The 22,067-nt window shown below is 41.0% G+C and overlaps 1 protein-coding gene across 1 annotated transcript in view; it reads right to left on the reverse strand.

The window, feature by feature from the left end:
- Positions 1-8,195: 8,195 nt before the first annotated feature.
- CIR1 (corepressor interacting with RBPJ, CIR1) overlaps positions 8,196-22,067 on the reverse strand; it is a 46,170-nt gene continuing 32,298 nt past the window's right edge. The window contains exons 8-10 of the mRNA XM_055289778.2: positions 11,650-11,756; positions 10,694-10,779; positions 8,196-9,199 (exon numbers count right to left, since the gene is read on the reverse strand). Of these exons, the coding sequence (XP_055145753.1) occupies positions 8,536-9,199; positions 10,694-10,779; positions 11,650-11,756 (857 nt within the window). The 3' untranslated portion in view covers positions 8,196-8,535. The remainder of the gene's footprint in view (positions 9,200-10,693; positions 10,780-11,649; positions 11,757-22,067) is intronic.

Here is a 22,067-nt window from a genome sequence, read left to right on the forward strand (position 1 = left end):
TCTCGGAAACTGTTCTGAAACACCAAGTCGCAAAGTAGCGATAAAACAGAACGAAGGTCCTCAGCAGTGAGTTTGCAACGTGACATTCAATGGCTTCTTCCTTCTCCTTGAGCTCCCCGCGGCCAGGCTGCCCCGCTCTTCTTCCTCGAGTTTTTCTTCACTTCGGCCATTTTCTCTCCCCAATCAAGCTGTTCATAACCGGGAGCCCCCCACTGCATAAGCGCCTCTGGTTGGGGGATGGTCTTCTGGAGAGCTGGCTGGCAGGGGCGCGTTTTCCGGAGGGGCTTCGGGTCCGGGCACTGGAGGCCCAGAGGGTGTGTGGCGCGTTTGGGGGCCGCGGGCTGGCGGCACGGAGTAGAGGGTGTGGTGGGTCTCCCCAGGAACGCGGGCGCCCGGGCGTCGGGCCCAGGCAGCTTTGTTTCTCGTTGATAATAAAGGCAGATCAAAGGGCCCGGCCGTGCAGGTCCCGCTGGCCGCGCGGCTCCCTCCGCAGGCCAGTGATCAAGGCCTGTGTGCGCTGCGTCTGCCCCGCGGGTCAGCGGACGTCCATCACCCAGGCTCCCGGGAGCGGCGGGCGGCGGCCCCGGCCCGAGCGTCCAGCCGGGAGACAGCAGTCCGCGGAACCTGAGCCCAGAGGGAGCGGGGCCCCGCGGAACCTGAGCCCAGAGGGAGCGGGGCCCCGGGGCCCCGGCCGAAGCCAACAGGCGAAAACATGGCCTAGGCCCCCTGCCCGGCCTCCCCCCAGCCCTAGGCGCCCCTGGGGGCGCGGGGAACTTTGACCTGAGCGGGTGGCAACCGGCCGGCCGGGGATGACCAAATTGGAGACAACGCGCGTGGGAGGCGAGAGCACCCCAGTTACAACACGAGTTCGGTCCCCAATTGCGGTGGGCCCGCGCCTCCCCAGGGCCACCTCGGGGCCCCGGAGGCCTGTGCCTCTCCGACTCAGGGGCCAAAAGGAACTGGAGGCGGTGGCCAGGGGCCCAAGCTCAGAGGCGGGTAGCGGCCTGGAGGTCGGTGGGGGCGGGAGACGCGGCCTAGGGGCCCAGAGTCGCGCCCGGGCCCGGGTGAGGGCAGTGCGATTTCCAGTCCCCCGGTTTCCCTGGCATTTCCTGTCCCATAGCTTCCAGCGCAACACAGGAACGAAAAGCAAGTTTTCCTCGGCCCTGCGCCCACCCAGCCACGATCCGCACCATCCTCCAGCGTTTCCTTTTCTGACACCAGTTTTCTCCCCTTGGAATGAATTGGATTCTACCTGATGAGGAAAAAGAAAAAGAAAAGAAAGATTTTCTTTCCTCGAGGAGGGAAACAACATTATTTTGACGAGATTAGATTGTGCACCTGAATGGCGCGTCTGGACCTTCCGTCAAATCGTTACAAGTCGTGTAAAATTGAATTTCTTTTTATTCGGATAGAAACTTTATTTATTTTAACTCTAATCTTATTTGCATCTATTATCTGTATTCACCAAGGCTCTCTTCCACCACAAAAATGCAGATGAAGTAAATCTCACATAAATCCCGCCCATTTGTGTAATTGGTATACTAAGTGTTTATTTTAAGTGAGAATAATTTAGCTACAAATTTTCTTAAGGAATAACATTCTTAACACATTAAAAAAACTGAAAACTCTGATTTGCTTTTATGTTTGACAGTAGCTCTTGATTCCCGTAAGAGGAGCTTGGCTAGTGCGGCTCGCTGGCGCCACCTAGAGCTCTGAGGCGGGAAGGCCGCCGCCTGCTCGGCTCGCGGCTGTCAGTGCGTGGAGACCGGCTTTTGCCGCGAGCAGCAGCAACCAAGCGGATCCTGCGAAGAAACGCGAGGGTTTGCGTTCCAGCGGGGAACGAGCCCTACTATTGGGAGCGGGGAGCACTACTTGGCAGTGGCTTCTGGGCAAAAGGGTCGTTTCTGGAACGTGCTAACTGAAAATCTAAACAAAACAAAATAACGACCGGTTGGCCCTGGTCTTAGAATTGTCCACTTAACATCCTTTTCAAGGCAACTTCAGGGTCTTCCAACTTAGAGTTGAGAGCGCTGAAGCGTTGTCGGTGGCGACGTGGACCCCAGGATGTGGGGATCCAGCTGTGGACGCAGACTCCTCCGACTCTGCATCCGCGGCTCCCGGCCCGCAAGGCCCGCGTGGACTACCCGGGGCCCGGCTGGAACCAAGCCCATTCAAACAGGCCACCAAACCATCCCACCCCCCTACCCCCTCGTGGACAATCAGGGAGGCAAGGGACCCGCCGCTTTCGCAGCCCCAACCCGAGGCGGGCCGGAGCAGCCTTCTGCCTCGCCTTCGTCCTCCGGCGGACACCCCAGCCCGAGTGGGGCGCGGGGGGCGGCTGGGCAAGCAGGAGCCGGGCCGGGCGCGCAGGGCCTCCGAGGGCGGCGAGAAGCCCCCAAATTCCCCGCTCGAGGCCTCCCCAAATGGTGCGCACACCCTCCCGGAAAAAAACGACCCCTTTTGTCCTCTCCTTTTCCCTTTGAAACCCAAATCTGAAATCGGGTAACAGTTGGGGGCGTTGGCCAATTTTCTCTCCTCTCAGTGTATCGTCCTCCCCCCGCCGCGCCTTTCCCTCCTCTTTCAGTCCACCATCTCGCCGACCCCAGCCCGTCTTCAGACTGGGTGGAGTGACTTCCTCCTCCTCCATTTTTGTGCCCCCACCCCCCAGCGCGTATTTATTGTATTTTAATTTAAAAAGCGACACCTTCAAATCCTGCGCCCGAGGCGGCGGAGGCGCCGTCACCCGCAGCCGCGAGAGCCCGGCCAAGGCGCCTGGGTGCCGGGCTCCCTGAACTCGCGCCGGGAGAAGCAGTGCGTTTCCGGGGACTCGCAGCCACTTTTGCGGCGGGTAACTCGGCTGGGTTTGTATTTGCTGTTTTAATACAAACCCCGCCGCACTGCCTATTTCAAAGATGTGCTAATTACTACTTGGATAGCAGGGCGCAAAGTCCTTGTCCATTTCCCAGTACAAAGTAGGTTGCTAGAAAATTTGAAATTGCCTTTCAGCCTAAAGCTGCCTTACCTGAATGTCATAATTACAGTAATTATGTACATCCAAATTACATGCTAATTAAATTAGAATCAAATCGTTCTAAATCGAAATCAAATGAGGTAGTGAAGAATTAATCAATGACAACATAAATAGAGAGCTTCCTTCAGAGATATTTATTGTAACGATACAAGGAGGAATTTGATCTGAAAAAGTCACCTGTTTGTTTACTTTCAAATTAGTAATCAGTTATTATCCCTTCTCCATAATTTTAACCGTTCAGTGTTATTTACCCCCCACCCTTCCTAGACGCTGGAGTGTATAGAAATATGTATGAGGTAAATACATACAGACATGCCTCCCCCATATATTGTTGATATAAATATAGACTGTGTGTTTGCAACTCCAGTTAAGGAAAGGGTTTCAGAATGTCCGTGGGGACACGTCCCTCCAGGGCCGGCTGTCGAGGACCCGGAAAACCACAGCCCCTAAGAGTTCCAGATTTTCCAAGACCCTTATACTCTCTTCCTGTAGAATTTCACACTGGGGATTTTGCATTGTTTTGCAGGCATGTAACCATTTCTGGGTGATTTATTTATTTATAAAGGAAATGCAAAGTGACAGGGTGTCTCCCCCAGTCCGCATTCTGCTTGCAGATTGCTGACGAAAGTTGATATCTTCATGTTTGTCCCAGGAGCTTCATAAAGCGCCCTCTTCACCTGTGGAGCCCGAGCGACCAGAAAAATTCGCTCGCTTTCCTAACTGCTGAAGGCGAGTCCGGCCCGCGCGGGGGACTGCGCCCGAGACCCGGCAAGCTTAGGCGGGGACTGGCAGGGCCCTCGGCGGGCGGGTCCCCAGCGGAAAGGCCTGAGAATTGCTTCTGGGGGGTGGCTTGGGCCAACCGGGACGAGGGAGCCGCCCAGAGGGCCGGCGCCGACCCTTCCTCGCCGCACCTTGTGGGTCGGGTGTCGGGCGGCCTCCTGGCGCCGGAGGCGCATCTGCTAGGAAGAGTGTGCGCTCCCTCATTCTCGGCCTCTCCATTTCGGTTTGGGGTGTTTTCGCAAGGTTGCCAGACCGCGCATCCAGAAGGAAACCACCAGAGCACGCAGGGCGGCGTCACCTTGGGATGGGAAGGGGCGACCCCAGCCAGGATTCATCCCGTCACCCTACTCCACCCCCATTCCGGCTTCCTTTAGGTTTAGGGCGACGTCCTGCTGGGAAGCCCTGCTCTGTCAACCCAGGAGCCCTCGGACCTCCACTTCTGTCCATCCCCTCGCGAAGCCCTTGAAGCCGAAGGGACTGGAGAAAGGCGGCTCCGGGGCAGCTCGGGCCGGAGGGTGCGTTTCTTTTCGTTCCAGGCAGCTCTCCGCGTTCGTCCCGCACATCTTCGTCATTACTGTTACATTCTGGGCATTCTGGGGGTGATAAGTATGGCGAGAAGGGAGGAGAAAGGGGGAAGGTGTTGTGGAGTTACCTCTTCCTTTCCCGTCAGCAGGAACCGGGTTTTAGGAGCCTCGATCAGGTAGGAGAGCTTTCAGCGGCCCCCGCTTTCCCAAACCTTAGTTTCCCCGGTCTGACTTGTTCCTCACAACTTTTTAAAGGCCTTTCTCCTCTTTGATCAGAGAATGCTCCCAAGGCCTGCAGGTACTGCATGCTTTTATCTCTTTTCAAGAAATGATAACTATAGCAGAGGTTTTCTTTTTCAGAAAACCTAAATAAGATTTTTAAATATCCTTCAGCTGCTGAAGCTTAAAATGCTACTTTCTTCCTGGTCTTACGTCCGGAGTGTGGAGCTGCGGCCCTCCGGAGCTACCTCTACCAGCGTCTTGGCCCAGTGGTCATTAGGTAAGGAGAAGAGTGAAATGGCTCAGGTGGATTTTGAACTCTTTGAGCTTCAATGCCAAAGCATACGAAATGTTCAGTGATTAAAACTGGGAAACGCCTGCTCCCAGCAGCGTGGAATGATTTGATTCACTATCAGCAAGCAGTCTCATGGAAGAACAGCAATAAAGGTCTCTCCAAGCCTTTCAGATGAAAAGCTTTCTTAAGATTTCAGCCCTATGGTTCAAAACAAGATCTCCGCTTCACAATGCAAGGTAAGCAGACCTGCCACTATGCTGCAGAAACCTCTGCCCATTTTGGCCTTTATTAAAATAAATTATGACTAATTTACCACAGAGACGTTCAGATAAACAAGTTCTAACCTAGCAACTTGCTGTTTCCTGGTTATTTATAAATCGACAGCACCTCCTACAGGAATTAATTTGCTAGTGTTATGTTAAATGTTAGGTTAGGGGAAAAGTACCTGCGGAGGCAGAGGGAGAAATGCCTCCAAAATATGTCCTATACCTCGTGCAGTTCCAGGCTCATGGATAAATAAGAAATGTGTAAATGTGCCAAGATTTCTTTAAAGGAACTTCTCTATTAAGGGTAAGAATGACAAATTTCACCAGGCTGGTTTTCTAAAAAAATATCCCCGTTGAGGACTTTTGTTTGGGTTCTTAAGTCATAATTTATTAAATGTGGAGGATTCTTCTTGGGCTTTAGGTACTTAGAGGAATCTCTACACATACTGGACATCCCTTTTATTATGAGGTTCATCTTATGAGGTTCATCTCCTTGGTTTCTACCTTATATTTCAAAAGCAAAAGTAGAATTACATGTCCAATATTTTTATTTTAAAAATAACTTCCAATTATTTTCCCCATCATTAGGGTATGTGGAACACATTAGCTGAGCCTCTTTAAAGCTGTTTGTTATCATGGTATGATTTTGTGTGAAAATGCCTCTCTTCCGTTTTTAAGTTTACAGTTAGAATGGTAGTTCGTTAGGGCTTTTGAGCACCCTTGGGTGACCAAGGCTGAAAGCCCAACAAAATCAACATCTTCCATAACTACATGGAAATTTTTTCTCAGAATTAGATGGGTAAAAATATTGGTGCTTTTGGCAGTGCTTTATAGTTTCTCAATCCTAATAAGGATAATTAAATCAGAGACTAAAAAAAATCTCATGGCCACTTTATAAAGTTAAAAGTGGACCACAATGGCCAGGCATGGTGGTTCACGCCTATAATCCCAGCACTTTGGGAGGCTAAGGCAGGCAGATTGCTTGAGCTCAGGAGTTCAAGACCAGCCTGAGCAACATAGCAAGATCTCATCTGCATTAAAAAAGTGGACCACGGTTTGTGAGTCAAATGAAAAAAGTATAAGAAATAACGTTTTTAATTCATTTTTAATTACAGGATGCATTTCAGCATTTCTCTTCATGAACACTATATTGCTTCAGAAACCCTTTAAGGTAGTAAGTATTGCATAGGTTTTGACATTATAAAAATTATAAAGTCTAAAAAGGCATAAGGCAGAAAATAATCACTGCAACACTGATGAACTCAAGGTGTAAATTAGCAGTGTTTACCAATTTCAAATGCATGCTTTTTTTTTTAAGTGAAGAAGGGATCTTTGAGGTACGCTATGTTATTAAACAATACTGTGGAAGGAATTCAAGTTCCTCCCTGTCCCCCGCGTCTTAAAAATCTAAATAATCAAGGGTTGTTTACCTCTTCACTTAGTTTTTCTTAGAGGACATTTGTTTTCTGTGTGTGCACAGACAAGGCAAAGACATATATATCAGATGATATGGAGTGGTTTTACTTCTTTCAAATGTTACTCTTATTTATGAAAATTTATGAAATTGTGACTGCCAACTATCAAAACCATCTAATCAATATTTGTTTTGTATTAAATAGCGGATGGTTAAAAAAATATAAAACACTGATAAAAAAACTTGTGTCCAAGATGTGAAGTTATGTTTTTTGGAACTGCATGTTACTTGTGATTTGTACCAGTTCTTTCTGTAGTTTTCCTTTACCATATCCTTTGAAACACAAGGGAAAATTTGCAGCTAAATTTAAATATGCCTTATATACCTATACTGGTGAAATGTCAAAATAGTTTGCATTGTTTTATTTGAAAATCTACTCCCTGCCTCCCGCCATGGACCACTGGCAGGATCAACCAGGTATGAAGTAAAATCTTTAATAGTTGTATGCCAGTAATAGAAGGGCCATTTGTGGAAGGCAGAATAATAGTCCCTCATAGATGTACATATCCTAACCCCTGGAACCTGTGAATATGTTACATTACAAAGAAAAGGGGAATTAAAGTTGCAGATAGAATTAACATTGATCTTAAAATTGGGAGATTATTGCATGATTCTTCAGGTGGGCCCGATGTAATCACAAGGTTCTTAAAATTGGAAGAGGGATGCAGAATGTCAAAGTGTCAGAATGATTAGATTTGAGAAGGACTTGACTCCTCTCTGTTAGCTTTGAAAATGGAGGAAGAGGGGGCCAGGAGCCAAGAAATGCAGGCAGCATCTAGAAGCTGGAACAGGCAAGCAAACATATTTTCCCCTTGAGCCTCTAGAAGAAACTCAATTCTATTGAGACCTTTGACTTCAGCCCATTAAGACCCATGTCAAACTTCTGACTTCCAGAACTGTTAATACAGTTGGACTGTTTTTTGTTTTGTTTTTGACATGGAGTCTTGCTCTGTCACCCAGGTTGGAGTACAGTGGCGTGATCTTGGCTCACTGCAACCTCTGCCTCCTGGGTTCAAGCGATTCTCCCACCTCAGCCTCCTGAGTAGCTGGAACTACAGGTGCCTGGGGTTTTTTTTTTTTTTTGAGACGAAGTCTCACTCTGTCGCCCATGCTGGAGTTCAGTGGCGTAATCTTGGCTCACTGCAACCTCCACCTCCCAGGTTCAAGCGATTCTCCTGCCACAGCCTCCCGAATAGCTGGAACTACAGTGCATGCCACCATGCCCAGCTAATTTTTTGTATTTTTAGTAGACACGGGGTTTCACCATGTTGGCCAGGCTGGTCTCGAACTCCTGACCTCAGGTGATCCACCCGCCTGGGCCTCCCAAAGTGCCGTGATTACAGGCGTAAGCCACCGGTGCCTGGCCCAGTTGGACTGTTTTAAGTTTGAGGTAATTTGTATACCTGCAAAGAAAACTAATATTATCCAAATGTAAACAGCTTATTCTATAGAACAAAACACCTAAAGGGGGCTTAAAAGTCTTAAAGATTTATTAATCCTTGCTTAATTTATACTAATGAATTTGAATAATTATAATTCACTTCAAGCAAATTCAAATCCTAGAATAACAAATTTGAATTGAAAAAATTAAATTATACCCATTCAATGTACTGTCATTCTTTTAATGATGTTTCAGAACAAAGAAAATGTCAGAGTTGTATGCGGTTTTTATCTGGTATGGGGCACAAGAAACAGTTACCAACAGAAAATATTTCTACAGCCCCAAAATAGCTTACTTACAAATATTTGCAAAATTCATTCTTATAGTACTCATGTAGTTTTGTACTTGAACTGACAGTCTAGAGATGAAAAATTAAAATTGAGCTTTTTTATTGGAAAGACAATAGTACATAATTTAGCCCTTGCTAAAGGTATTCAGTAAAAAAGTGGAGATATTTTTATTCCCAGGTAATTGTCACATACAGTCTTTCTTCTCTACTTCTGCTTCATTCTCTTTGTGTCACTTTAGTATGTGTATCTCCTGGGTGCTTTCTGTACATTTTTTCTCCTCTATACAAATCTGTGCCATGGCTTCTGGTGTCATTTCTTCTGCTTTGCTCTTCACCGGGACTTCGCTGTGGCTGTTTCCTTATCTCCCTTTGCTTGTAACTACCAGGACTTCTGCTCTGGCTTCTCCGGCTTTCCTCCCTGCCGTGGCTTCTGCTGCTCCCCTCCTTTCTTTCAGAGCCTCTCTTCTCCAGGCTATGATTACGGGTTCTGGACTTTCTGTCAGAATCAGAATGGCTCCATTTGCTGTTCTCCCTACAACTCTCGTGTTGTGAGAACCTGGGCTTTTCCTTGGCTTTTTCCCGGTTATGGTGACTGCTAGAAAGTTCTTCATGAAGCTTTCTCTTCTTAGACTTGTCCTTCTCTTCAGAATCACTGTTGTTATGCCCTGAACACTTGTTTTTCTTTCTTTTCTTCCTTTGTATTTTTTTTTCCTTATTGTCACTCTCACTCTCACTACTGCTTTCTGAAGTCTCAGTAGAGGAAGAGGAGGAAGACGAGGAAGAAGAGGACTTATGTTTTTTGTGTTTACTTCTGCTTTTCTGAAACTTTTTCTTTTTTCTGTCTTTTTTCTTTTTTTTCTTCTCCAGTCGATCTAATTTCCTGTAATTGGGAAATAAACAGTAACAGACTGTGAAAAACAGTTATTTCATCAACTGTAAGTTATGAATAAACAATATATTTTCTTAGAAGTTATTAAAAATCATATCCATGGCAGGGCACGGTGGCTCATACCTGTAATCCCAGCACTTTGGGAGGCTGAGGCGGGCGGATCACAAGGTCAGGAGTTCGAGACCAGCCTGACCAACATGGTGAAACCCCATCTCTAGTAAAAATACAAAAATTAGCCGGGCATGGTGGCAACCTGCCTGTAATCCCAGCTACTCAGGAGGCTGAGGCAGAAGAATCGCTTGAACCCGGGAGGCAGAGGTTGCAGTGAGTCAAAATCATGCCACTGCACGCCAGCATGGGCAAAAGAGTGAGACTCTGTCTTAAAAAAAAGAAAAAATTAAAACAAAAAAGACTGGTAAACTGGTATCCATATATGAACGCATTGTTTACTAAATGACAACTCATTTTCTTCCTTTAAAATTATTCAAAGCATGAATACATTAAATTTAAAAATTAAATGCATCAAGCCAATTTTCTGACTATACTTCAATAGTAATGACTACTTTTTTGTTAAATTCGTACTGAGTTGAAATTATATAGCACTCTAAATGGTCATCTTAAAGAAAGCCTGTGAAAGGTGTGTAACATCAGTTGAAACTACTATAAAAGCAAATATATAGCTATAATCAGATGAAAAATTAATTTTATGTACTATTTTATAGTATGTAAATATTAATCAACATTATCAAAATTCAAGAGAATATTCTCTTGAAATTAAGAGTACATATTAAACTTTTGAAATATTGGTTTTATAAAATAATATAGTTAATACTTGTTTTCAACAATTGTTTAGTTTTATAAATAGAACAATCCTATTAAAACATTCTGAATTTCTAAAGAGTACTTCACATTCTTGGAGGAGTAACTTGTTTATATGGTATGTTTGAGTTACTCTGAAAATAAGTCTCTAGGTTCTGTCTAGCCATTCTCAAAACTCTACATACTGAAAGCATCATGAGCTCCCTCTATTGGACCCAGCAGACATTTCTTGGATTCTTTTAATTCGGAGGTAGTCTGTTTAACAAAATTCACGTTTACCTTAAATTTAAGCATTCTTTCTGCATTCTCATAAAATTTTACAAAACGTTAAAAAAATGGCCAAAAATGGTTCCTAAGAACAAATTGTGTGAAAAGATACATACAAATCTATTTTGAAAAGTAAAAGCTATAAATAAGTCTAATTCTAAATTAAACGTTCTGAAAAGTGCAATAGTTTTGTGGTATCATCTGAGTATACAATCTTACACTCATTTCCATGTTACTGAAAAGACAGACAAAATTGTATTAGCTGTGGGTGAAGAATAATCAATAAATGTGATGCATGGTTTAAGTACCTTCATGAGCTCTTAGGATCAGAGTTGAATACAATACTGAGATGAATACTAAGGAAAAAATAAATCTATTAAATATATACTTTTAAATTACCTGAGAAGTTTCTGTTTTTGTTTGGTTGTTAGTGACTTTAAAAATTCAACTTCTGGATCTTCTTCACCCTCACTTGCAACATACTCCTGAGTCAACAAAGATATCATTAAATTGCTAGATTTCAGGACAAGGTAGTTAGCAGATAAAAAAGAAAACATTTATGAATAAGTTTTGTATCAGGGACACACTGTAAATGAATATGATATTTTGGATTGGGAAGTGGGAGAGAATTAAAAAAATTTTTTGTAGTCTCCCTGCCAAGGTGGATCATACAGCACTAAGAGGTTAATGTGACTGCTTTGCCAGCATTAGGAAACTTTTCAGGAAAAGGATGATAGACAAACACAGATAAAATGTTTAGAGCATGACTTCCATTCTCTATCTCTTGAATGTTAACACTTGCCAGTTTAAATACTTTATTTTTAATTTAATGAAATATAAAAAGAAGATTATGAGTTTTATAGGAATGTCAAAATATCCACAATTTTAGCTTTTATTATAATTTCAACAGCACACTATCAAATATATAATAATATAGCCCTTCAAACTCAATCATTTTCTGGATCTATGTATAGTTTAATAAAATAAATAAGTTTAAAATATTTTCTACAATTTTTAGGGGTTTTTACATACTTCTAACCATTGGTTCTATTTAATGTCATATCGGGGTAAGTTAGCAGGAAGGAAAAACCAACAACCTCATCACCAGTTCAGTTAGCTATTTTATCCACATAAACTCAGAGGAGCAGTTTCATTTATTAAAATACAGGTTTATAAACAATTTCTCATTTAGATTAAAATAATAAAGCAAAATCAAAATACATTTTGGGCATTTTCTTTGCTCTATCTTACTTTCCTATGGATATATGCATATTGGAAAACATTAAGTAGCAATTCACAAGCAATCACATTTAGATTTATAGACATTTTCAGCTTACTGATAAAAAGATCATTACCTGTGATGGATCATTTGCGGTCAAGTTTCTCCCCAGTACATTTCGTTTCAGTGCAAACCCACTGTTTCTCATCTCCGCTATTAGCTCCGAGGGGTGCATCGATGGCCCTTTTCACAAAAATCACAGTTTGAATGTATCATTTATATCTCTCTACCTTTTTCGGACTCCACAGTAGGAATGCAGTTGAAGCTTTGTTAAGTAAAATCACAGCTAAATCAACTCAATAATCTTCTGCTGAGCAAATAATCAGATATGATTTTCTAAAACAGCAGTCTGAAGATTCAGAATAGAAAATAATTGCATTTTTCTTTCCGTGCAAGGGAGTCTTCTTATGTAACTTTATCATATTTAAAAAGATACATTTAGATGTTATCTGGTTGGCAGTTTTTAGTATAAAATCAAAGCGAAATATTATAATAAAAAACTACAATTAAACTTTTAGTAGTTATTCTCTCAGTAAGAGTTCATTTAAAATATGTATTTTTAAAGGTACATGAGGAATTTATTATCCTTATTTCCAATTCAGAATTCCTCATCCTTATTTGTCAAATAACAATACTGAATACATTGCCAAGTGGTTGCTAATCTCACACACACACACATACACACACACACACACACACACACCCCCTATGGGTAACCACCAAGTACTTTAATTAATCTTGCTTTTATTCCCAGATTTCAAAATTTTTAATTACTAGCTTGGGTTGCTAACACGCAGTTTTAGGCTGGCTATTCGTATGTATGTTTTATATTTTTTTTTACAAGACACTACACTTCCACTTTTGCAAAATCTCAGACTGAAAAGTGAGCTTTTTGGTTCCCAAATATGAACTAACAATAAATTTAAAAAATTTTCAGCTGGGAGTGGTGGCTCATGCCTGTAATCCCAGCATTTTGGGAGGCCAAGCCGGGAGGATCACTTGAGCCCAGGAGTTCAAGACCAGCTTGGCCAACATGGCAAAACCCTGTCTCTAAATAAATTAATTAATAATTTTTTTAAAGGTTTGCCCCCTACCCTCAAACATAAGGTTTATGTAAGGTAAGAGAGACTCTTATCTCCTTTTGTATATTCCTGTTTCATTTTGTTTTCCCTGCAGATAGCAAACTAATGACAACATTTCATGGCAGCTATTTAAAGTTGCCAGCCTAAATCACCTACACTGGCTTAAATGAACTACTCCAGCTTATGTGTCTGTCATTTAAGGAAGAACGAGACAGTTACTGCCAAAAAGGAGTTCATAAGGGAGGGCAGGGGGATAGAAAAATATTCAGAAATGAGTTCTTTAGTTTGCTGGTTAAATACTTTGTCTATTTCTTTTTACTGCTTCGTTGGTCTTTTACCACTTATTTGCACACTCACCTGCATGTTATCATGGAAAGCAAAAGGCAATCAGTTCAAATTTGTTTACCTGTCAATAGCAGATGTGGTTAAAAATTTGGTGAGAAAAACTCAGTTATAAGATAATATATTTTACTGGACTTTCCGGGCTTTACCATTACATTCATATTGCCAAGAACAACTGAAAGTTTGCCCTAGGTACTAGGGAGATGATGGGAAAAAACTATTATTGGAGTATGGAGGAAGTTATTAATGATGTCATAGTTTTAGGAAAAAAAGGCTTATTTAGTTAAAAACAAACAAAAACACCTGTCTTATATTATTTCATTTTAAACCAAGAGGGCTTTTAATTTTCTTCTATACAAAAATTTTAATTCCTATGTATTACTTTAATGGCCTTTTAATTATTTGGTCTGGTTGCTAATATTGATAATACAATCTTAAATAAAATTGAATTTTAAATATTAATACTGGTTGCCTCTAAATGGCATAGAAGTGCTCATACAATTAAGAGCTTTTTTTGTGAGATGGAGTCTTGCTCTGTTGCCCAGGCTGGACTGCAGTGGCATGATCTTGGCTCACCGCAACCTCCGCCATCTGGGTTCAAGCAATTCTCCTGCCTCAGCCTCTGGAGTAGCTGGGATTGCAGGCACCCACCACCACACCTGGCTAATTTTTGTATCTGTAGTAGAAATGAGGTTTCACCATGTTGGTCAGGGTGGTCTCAAACTCCTGACCTCGTGATCTGCCCGCCTCAGCCTCCTAAAGTGCTGGGATTACAGGTGTGGGCCACCGCACCCGGCTCAATTAAGAGCTTTAAATGAATAATAGAATGTTTACTTTGGTGGCTTCTCAAATTTCACATGTAGGAACTTAATTTTATAAAGTAGAAAATGTCTCTTCTGAAGTGTCGAAACTACATTTCCTTGTCAACAGTTTTATTAGATATCGAATGAATTCAGACACCAAACTTGTTAATAATTAGAATAAAAACCACTCCAATAAAGGGTCACAAAGCTTGGCCATCATGATGAGAGGTTATACTAATTTCATCAGTTTTCATCACAAGATGGGTAATTTTAATAAGATGTTACAGAAAGCATGCCTTCTTTACAGTACTTCCAACTACTTCAAGAAAATGATGTATTTCCCCAGTGTTACAGAGATTATACAGACGATTAAACAATCATTACTCTTCTAACACTTATATTTTTCAAAAACCCCAACTGAAAACTCTGTGTAGTATATAAATTTAGCACACTTTCACAATGTATGACTGTAAATACAGTGCTTAGTGAAGTGCTCGACAAATAGTACTTAATAAAGAGTAACAACTATTATTTTTACCAGTAGCTATTCAACTTTCTTATATAAGAAATTGTCTTTTTATAAGATATATTATGTATGTATATATATATATATATATATTTTTTTTTTTTTTTTTTTTTTTGTAGAGACAGGGTTTTGTCATGTTGCCCAGGCTGGTCTTGAACACCTCAGCTCAAATAATACACCTGCCTAGGTCTCCCAAAGTACTGGGATTACAGTTGTGAGCCACTGCACCCGGCCACTATCCAACTTCCATGACTATCTGATGGTACTTTTCATAATTCAAAAAAATGCTCTTAGTAGTAATACTTTTCACAATCCAGTCTTACTCACATTTTTTTTTGTACTTAAACCTTCTCCTATCAACCAAAGTTCTGGGTTTAAAGTTCTAGGTTTAGGAGATGAAACAAGTCAGGTTTAATGAAGATATATTTAGCAAGCGTCTTTCTACTCTCACATTATTATGACAGAGGCTATGTAGAGTTACATTGACAGAAATAACTCCAGATCTTTTGAGAACTCAAAATTTAGTTGATAAAATAGATGATTACAGATATGTTGATAAAATAGATTACACAAATATGTTCAAATGCAAAATAACTACTTTCATGTATGGTGCCTTAATAATTTCAATTATAGCTGGAGTTGGATCTTAAAAATTGTTTGGCTTACTCTTAAATTTGCCATGGTAGAATAATACTAGAAAATTCAGAAAGAAGGCATTTGTTCTAAAATGCAGATTCATGAGGGCTCCTTTCTAGATCATCTCAGCCAAGCCTTCACAGCATGAAAACCAATGTTCCCACTTAGAAAAGCAGGTCCACTGAAGAAACTGCTTTCAACATTCATTTATTTTACAAACTTTTCTTTGCCATGATATGGATAAGTATCAAAATACCAATTGTGTACAGTTCCATGTTCTGATTAGACCCAGGCTCTACTAGAAAAATACCATGAAATCGAGTCTCAGGAAAGAAAAAATTCCTAGAAGGTAAATTATGCCACACAAAATTGTGTGTGTAAAGCGCTTAATCTACTCACTAAGAGTATTCATTTTTACAGAACAAAAACAATGAAAGGTAAAAAAAGAATGTCCTGTTGTAAAATAGGTATTTTATCAAAGAATAATATATAAACTCAAAAGTTCTGGCTATGAGGAAATGGCATACAACTGACTCCACAATTATAGTATGGCAGTCCCAGGGGAATGCCACAAATGGCACAGGAGGGAGACTAAAGCTGAAGTCAAAGACACTTGTGTTTCACTGCAAACACTAGGTCCATCTGCTCCATTAGAAGTTCACCATTCTTTTCTTTAGCCAGGATGGTCTCCATCTCCTGACGTCGTGATCCGCCCGCCTCCGCCTCCCAAAGTGCTGGGATTACAGGCGTGAGCCACCGCACCTGGCCCATCATTCTTTTCAAACAATGCATTATCACCTACAATTTTATGGTATTAAGTAGGAGAAAAGTGGGCAGTGAGTTGTAGGTTAGGTAAGGCTGAATTAGAAATGCCTTTCCTGGCCAGGCGCACTGGCTCATGCCTGTAGTCTCAGCACTTTGGGAGGCAGAGGCGGGTGGATCGCCTGAGTCCAGGAGTTCAAGACCAGCTTGGGCAACATGATGAGACCTGTCTCTACAAAAAACACAAAAATTAGCTGGCCGTGGTGGCACACATGCCTATACTCCCAGCTACTAGAGAGGGTGAGGTGGGAGGATCACTTGAACACAGGAGGTTGAGGGTGCAGTGACCCTGTGATCTCACCACTGCACTCCAGCCTGAGCAACAGAGTGAGATCCTGTGAAAAGAAAGAAAAAAAGATGGACGGGAGGAAGGAAGGAAGGAAGGAAGGAAGGGAGGAAGGCAGGAAGGGAGGAAGGGGAAGGAAAGAGGACAGACTGACCGACCGGTCTGTCTCTCCTTCTCCCAAATTTAACACATTATGTACTTAATTTATAGGTTGCCACTGTTGGCTGAAACTAAATTGCTACCCTAAAGTGAATATAGTTTTGCTTCCTATTACAGTGATGATCTATTTTTTTTTCTCTTCTCATTGTGTGTGTGTGTGTGTTTTAACTTTATACTATGGAAAATTGCAAACCTACATCACATAGCTTCAACAATTAACAATATTTTGTCATTCTTGTCTTATCTATTACTTCCAAATTTATTTTTTTCATAGAATATTTTAAATAAAATCTCAACCTCAATACCTTTATTATGCCTCCCAACATTGATAATTTTAAAATGTCATCGAATAGTCAACATTCAGATTTCTCAAACTGTCTCAAAAGTATCTTTTTACAGTTGGTTTGTTCAGATTAGGATACAAACAAGGTCCACATACTGTATTTGATTTATAGATCTCTTTTAATCTAAAACATTTACCTATCTTCCCCTCCCTATTGTTATTCATTTGTTAAAGAAATTGGGTAATTTGTCCTGTAGATGTCCCACATTCTGGACAGTGATGCCATTTAACATGTTTCTCTAGCTCTTATATTTCCTATAAATTGGTAGTTAAGTCTAGAGGCTTATTATTAAATTATTTTGATACTTTATTTATTTATTTATTTTTTTTGGAGACGGAGTCTCGCGCTCTCACCCAGGCTGGAGTGCAGTGGCGCGATCTCGGCTCGCTGCAAGCTCCGCCTCCCGGGTTCACACCATTCTCCTGCCTCAGCCCCTCCAAGTAGCTGGGACTACAGGCGCCCGCCACCACGCCCGGCTAATTTTTTGTATTTTTAGTAGAGACGGGGTTTCACCGTGGTCTCGATCTCCTGATCTCGTGATCCGCCCGCCTCGGCCTCCCAAAGTGCTGGGATTACAAGCGTGAGCCACCGCGCCCGGCCTATTTTGATACTTTATACCACATACTTTGGGGGAATATATGGCAAGTTTTGTAAAGTTTGGATTTAGGAAAATGACACCTGAAAATACACTTCTGGTTAACGAAAACATGTTTCTAGCTAAAGAAAAAGGAGGCCAAGACTACTTGTATGTTCTTGTAATCACTTTCCCATCTATTTATTGCAGTCAAACTAACAGTAGTATAACCATAAAAGTTGTTTTAAAATAAACCCCAACATTATCACAAATGAAAGAAAGTACAATCTTCTTTCCCTTTTTTCTTTCCTAAAGTTAAATTGGCTATATCTAGTGAATAAGCCAGTCCCTGTCACTAAATGTAAAAAGGACAGTTAGACACTAGTTAGAGTATGTGATCAGGAGGGAGATATGTGTCTAATGGGACTTATCAAGAATTATCTTACACTAATTGATTACTAATATTACCATAACCTTTCTGCTTTTAAGAAAGCTTAAAGTTATCTTTTAAAAAGACTAAAAAAAGGGGCTCAGTAGGAACATGCAGCATAACACCCAGGAAAAAAGTGAACAAAGCTATTAATAAAGTGTGTGGGTGATTTTTATTTATATAGATGAGAATGTTTTATGTATGATTTTCTAAAGGTTATGCAAGAACCAACTGTACTGAATTGTAATAAAACTGCTCCATACTGGGAATTTTCCTGACACACTGCCAGTTCATCTTAGTGGAGGCTGGAAACAATAGGGTTTCTTATTGCCCTTATCCCAAGTGCATACTGAAGACAGCTAATTGATGTCTGTTGAAACACACAATGTAAAGGAAAAATTAAACATTTCATTTTAGTCTATGTGTCTGGAAATTACACAAAGGCAAAGAAATATGAAACTGTCCTTATTGTATGCTAATAAAAAAAAATCACTGTTTATTAGAAACTTTGCCTTACAGAATGAAGATATTTTATTTTTATTTATTTTTATTTTTTTGAGAGGGAATCTTGCTTTATCGCCCAGGCTGAAGTGCAATGACACCATCTCAGCTCACTGCAACTTCCACCTCCTGGGTTCAAGCGATTCTCCTGCCTCAGCCTCCCAGTAGCTGTGATTACAGGCACTGGCCACAAAGCCCGGCTAATTTTTGTATTTTAGTACAGATGCGGTTTCATCATGTTGGTCAGGCTGGTCTCGAACTCCTGACCTCAAATGATCCACCCACCTTGGCCTCCCAAACTGCTGGGATTACAGGAGTGAGCCACCATGCCTGGCCTAGAATGAATATAAAGATATATGACTTATATGTAATTACTTATATTTTCAACTTAATTTATATGCAAATATTTTAGTGATGATACATCTGGCAATAATAGTTAATTCATAGCCCTACAAGACTACAAAAAATCATTTGTGCTGTGATGAACCTGAAGTATTAGAAGTTAGCATTATTATTACTATTATATTTTGAGACAGAGTCTCAGTCTGTTGCCCAGGCTGGAGTGCAGTGGCACAATCTCAGCTCACTGCAACCTCTGCCTCGCAGGTTCAAGCAATCCTCTTGCCTCAGTCTCCCAAGGAGCTAGGATTACAGGCGCACGCCACCATGCCCAGCTAATTTTTGTATTTTTATTAGAGACGCGGTTCACCATATTGGCTGGGCTGGTCTCGAACTCCTGACCTCAGCCTCTCAAAGTGCTGGGATTACAGGCGTGGGCCACTGTGCCCAGCCCAGAAGTTAGCATTATGTTTTAGATGAGTTATGGGAATATGAATGCTCTTGAAAAGTTAGGCATCCATGAGCCTCAAAAACTTGTTGAATCAAAGAAATGAGATACAAAAGAGTACCTACTGTATGATTTCACTTATTAAGAAGCTCAAGAACGATAAAATTAATATATTGGATTAGGAATTAGAAAAATGGTTGTGGGAGAAGGCAGCCTGGAAAAGGACAGAAGAGCATTTTCTAGGGTGATGGCAATGCTCTGTATCTTGTCAGGGATGTTAGTTACCTGGGTGTATATATTTGTCAAATTCAAACTCTACATTTAAGACCAGTGCATTTTACTTAAAAAAAAAAAAAAGATTTTAAATCCATAAACAGTGATTACTGAGTGACTATGGTACTGTAGCCACTCATTATATCTACACATTATATATCTCTCTATGAGAAGTCCTCTGCATAGGGAATTCAAACTTACATATCCCAAGTATATAACATAGAAAATGGTTTTAAAAATTAGTGTGTAATACCAGTTAGAATGGTGATCATTAAAAAGTCAGGAGACAACAGGTGCTGGAGAGGATGTGGAGAAATAGGAACACTTTTACACTGTTGGTGGGAGTGTAAACTAGTTCAACCACTGTGGAAGACAGTGTGGCGATTCCTCAAAGATCTAGAACTAGAAATACCATTTGACCCAGCGATTCCATTACTGGGTATATACCCAAAGGATTATAAATCATGCTGCTATAAAGACACATGCACACGTATGTTTATTGCGGCACTATTCACAATAGTAAAGACTTGGAACCGACCCAAATGTCCATCAATGACAGACTGGATTAAGAAAATGTGGCCCATCTACACCATGGAATACTATGCAGCCATAAAAAGGATGAGTTCATGTCCTTTGTAACAACATGAATGAAGCTGGAAACCATCATTCTGAGCAAACTATCGCAAGGACAGAAAACCAAACACCGCATATTCTCACTCATAGGTGGGAATTGAACAATGAGAACACTTGGACACAGGAAAGGGGACATCATACACTGGGGCCTGTTGTGAGGTGGAATGGGGGAGGGATAGCATTAGGAGAAATACCTAATGTAAATGACGAGTTAATGGGTGCAGCAAACCAACACGTCACATGTATACATATGTAACAAACTGCACGTTGTGCACATGCACCCTAGAACTTAAAGTAAAATAAATAAATTTTAAAAAATTAGTGTGTAATATTGAGAGTTTATTATTTTATCTCCTTAGTATTTGAGAGAACTTGTTTTTTGCCTTCAAGTTTATAATATTTTGGGGAAAATTATTTCATAGGAAAGACTTAAATTGTAAATTTTTATTATACATTCAGAAGAGATTATAAATGGTAATGTTTAGAATAGTTAGCAAAGCCTTTCCATTCACTCACTCACTAAACCAGTAGTGGAACATGTGGGTTTGTGTTAAATTCATTAAGTATGATTTGGGTAGAAGAATTAATATTTACTGAGTGAACTAAATTTCATTCACTCTCCTTTTCTCAGGTAATCACAAGCTAATTTCTTTACTTGAAGCTGATAGACCTTGAGTAGATGAAATGATGGTAATAGGAAGAGTCATGTAAAAGAGAGTTATGACTGTCATTGGAGAATCGTAACACTCCTCTGAGATTATGGGAGGTGTAGCCTCCACTAGTACATGCCTTTAACACCAAGTAGGATCATTTACTGACAGAACAAGATTGTAATTAATTTGTTCAAGTCAACAAAATTTCAAGGAACAGCCATGCTAACAACAAATTTAATTACAAAATTATAATAGTGTGTATAAATAATTTGAAATGACTTAACCATTGGTAATACCTAAAATAAAATAGCCAAAATGTGAAGTACTAATAAGGAGCATCATTTTGACCTTTGAAGCACTATGACTGGACAAGTTTTACTAAAATACCTTGTTAATAGGCCAGTATTTCTTTTCAACTAACTAGCTTCCTCTTGCATAAAAAAATTTTAAACATCAATCACCTACATATTATAAAGGAGAGACTTATAATCAACTATAATCAAGTACAATCAACCACGATCAACTATATATTATAAAAGAGGGAAATGGTGCCTAACTTCACTTCTTTATTTTGAGGTCGGTTCTTTATTTACTAGTTTCAATATTTGCCTGTTTTAGGAGTTTAGCTTTAATAAAATTCTGGTAACACAAATGTTTTTCTGCAGTAGAATTATGTTGGAGGATTAAAAAGAAGTCTGCCATTAGATGCAGGGCTATGAGTAGCTATCCTGGTAGGACTTCACCTTTTCAAGGAGTTGCATAAGGGAACTGCTCTGTAACAGATTCAGGTAGGATTGCCAGAAGGGCAACTGAGTTTATCAACTTTCTTTCTACAGGAAGTTCCTCTGGTGTGCTCCCAGTGGTCTTCCTAGCAAATATTATGATCAGACAATTATTTTGGTAAATTTCCCAAATGTGTTCCCCAGCAACAAAAATGCCTTCAACACGAAAGGTTTATGAAAAGATGGAGGAGAAGGTCGGGCGCAGTGGCTCACGCTTGTAATCCCAGCACTTTGGGAGGCCGAGGCCAGAGGAACACTTGAACCCGGGAGTTTGAGACTAGCCTGGGCAACATAGTGAGAGCTTGTAAATTTTTTTACAAAAAAAATGTGAAAATGAGCCAGGCATTGTGGTATGTGCCTGTGGTCCCAGCTACTCTGAAGGCTGAGGTGGGAGGATTGCTTGAACCCAGGAGGTCGAGGCTGCAGTGAGCTGCGACTGTGTCACTGCACTCTGGCCTGGGGGACAAAGTGAGACCTTTTCTCAACAACAACAACAACAACAACAAAACAAAAACAAAAAATTATGGGAAAGTAACTATAAATATATAATAACTTAAGCTGAAAAATCCAAAACTCAATTAGTAAAATATGAAATAAATGGTAACAAATTTGGACTCGATGTTTATTCACTTTTTGTTGCTTTTATAACTTTGAGCTTGAAAGTCCTCTTATTCTCATAACAAGAAAAAAGCTGAAAAAGCAGAAAATTTAAAAATCTTAATTAGCCAGGCACGGTGATGGGCGTCTGCAGTCCCAGCTACTCAGGAGGCTGAGGCAGGAGGGAGGTAGGCGGAGCTCACAGTGAGCTGACATCGCGCCACTGCACTCCAGCCTGGGCGACAGAGCAAGACTCTGCCTCAA

Source organism: Symphalangus syndactylus, chromosome 8 (genome assembly GCF_028878055.3).
Source record: "Symphalangus syndactylus isolate Jambi chromosome 8, NHGRI_mSymSyn1-v2.1_pri, whole genome shotgun sequence".
Taxonomy (NCBI): Eukaryota; Metazoa; Chordata; class Mammalia; order Primates; family Hylobatidae; genus Symphalangus; species Symphalangus syndactylus.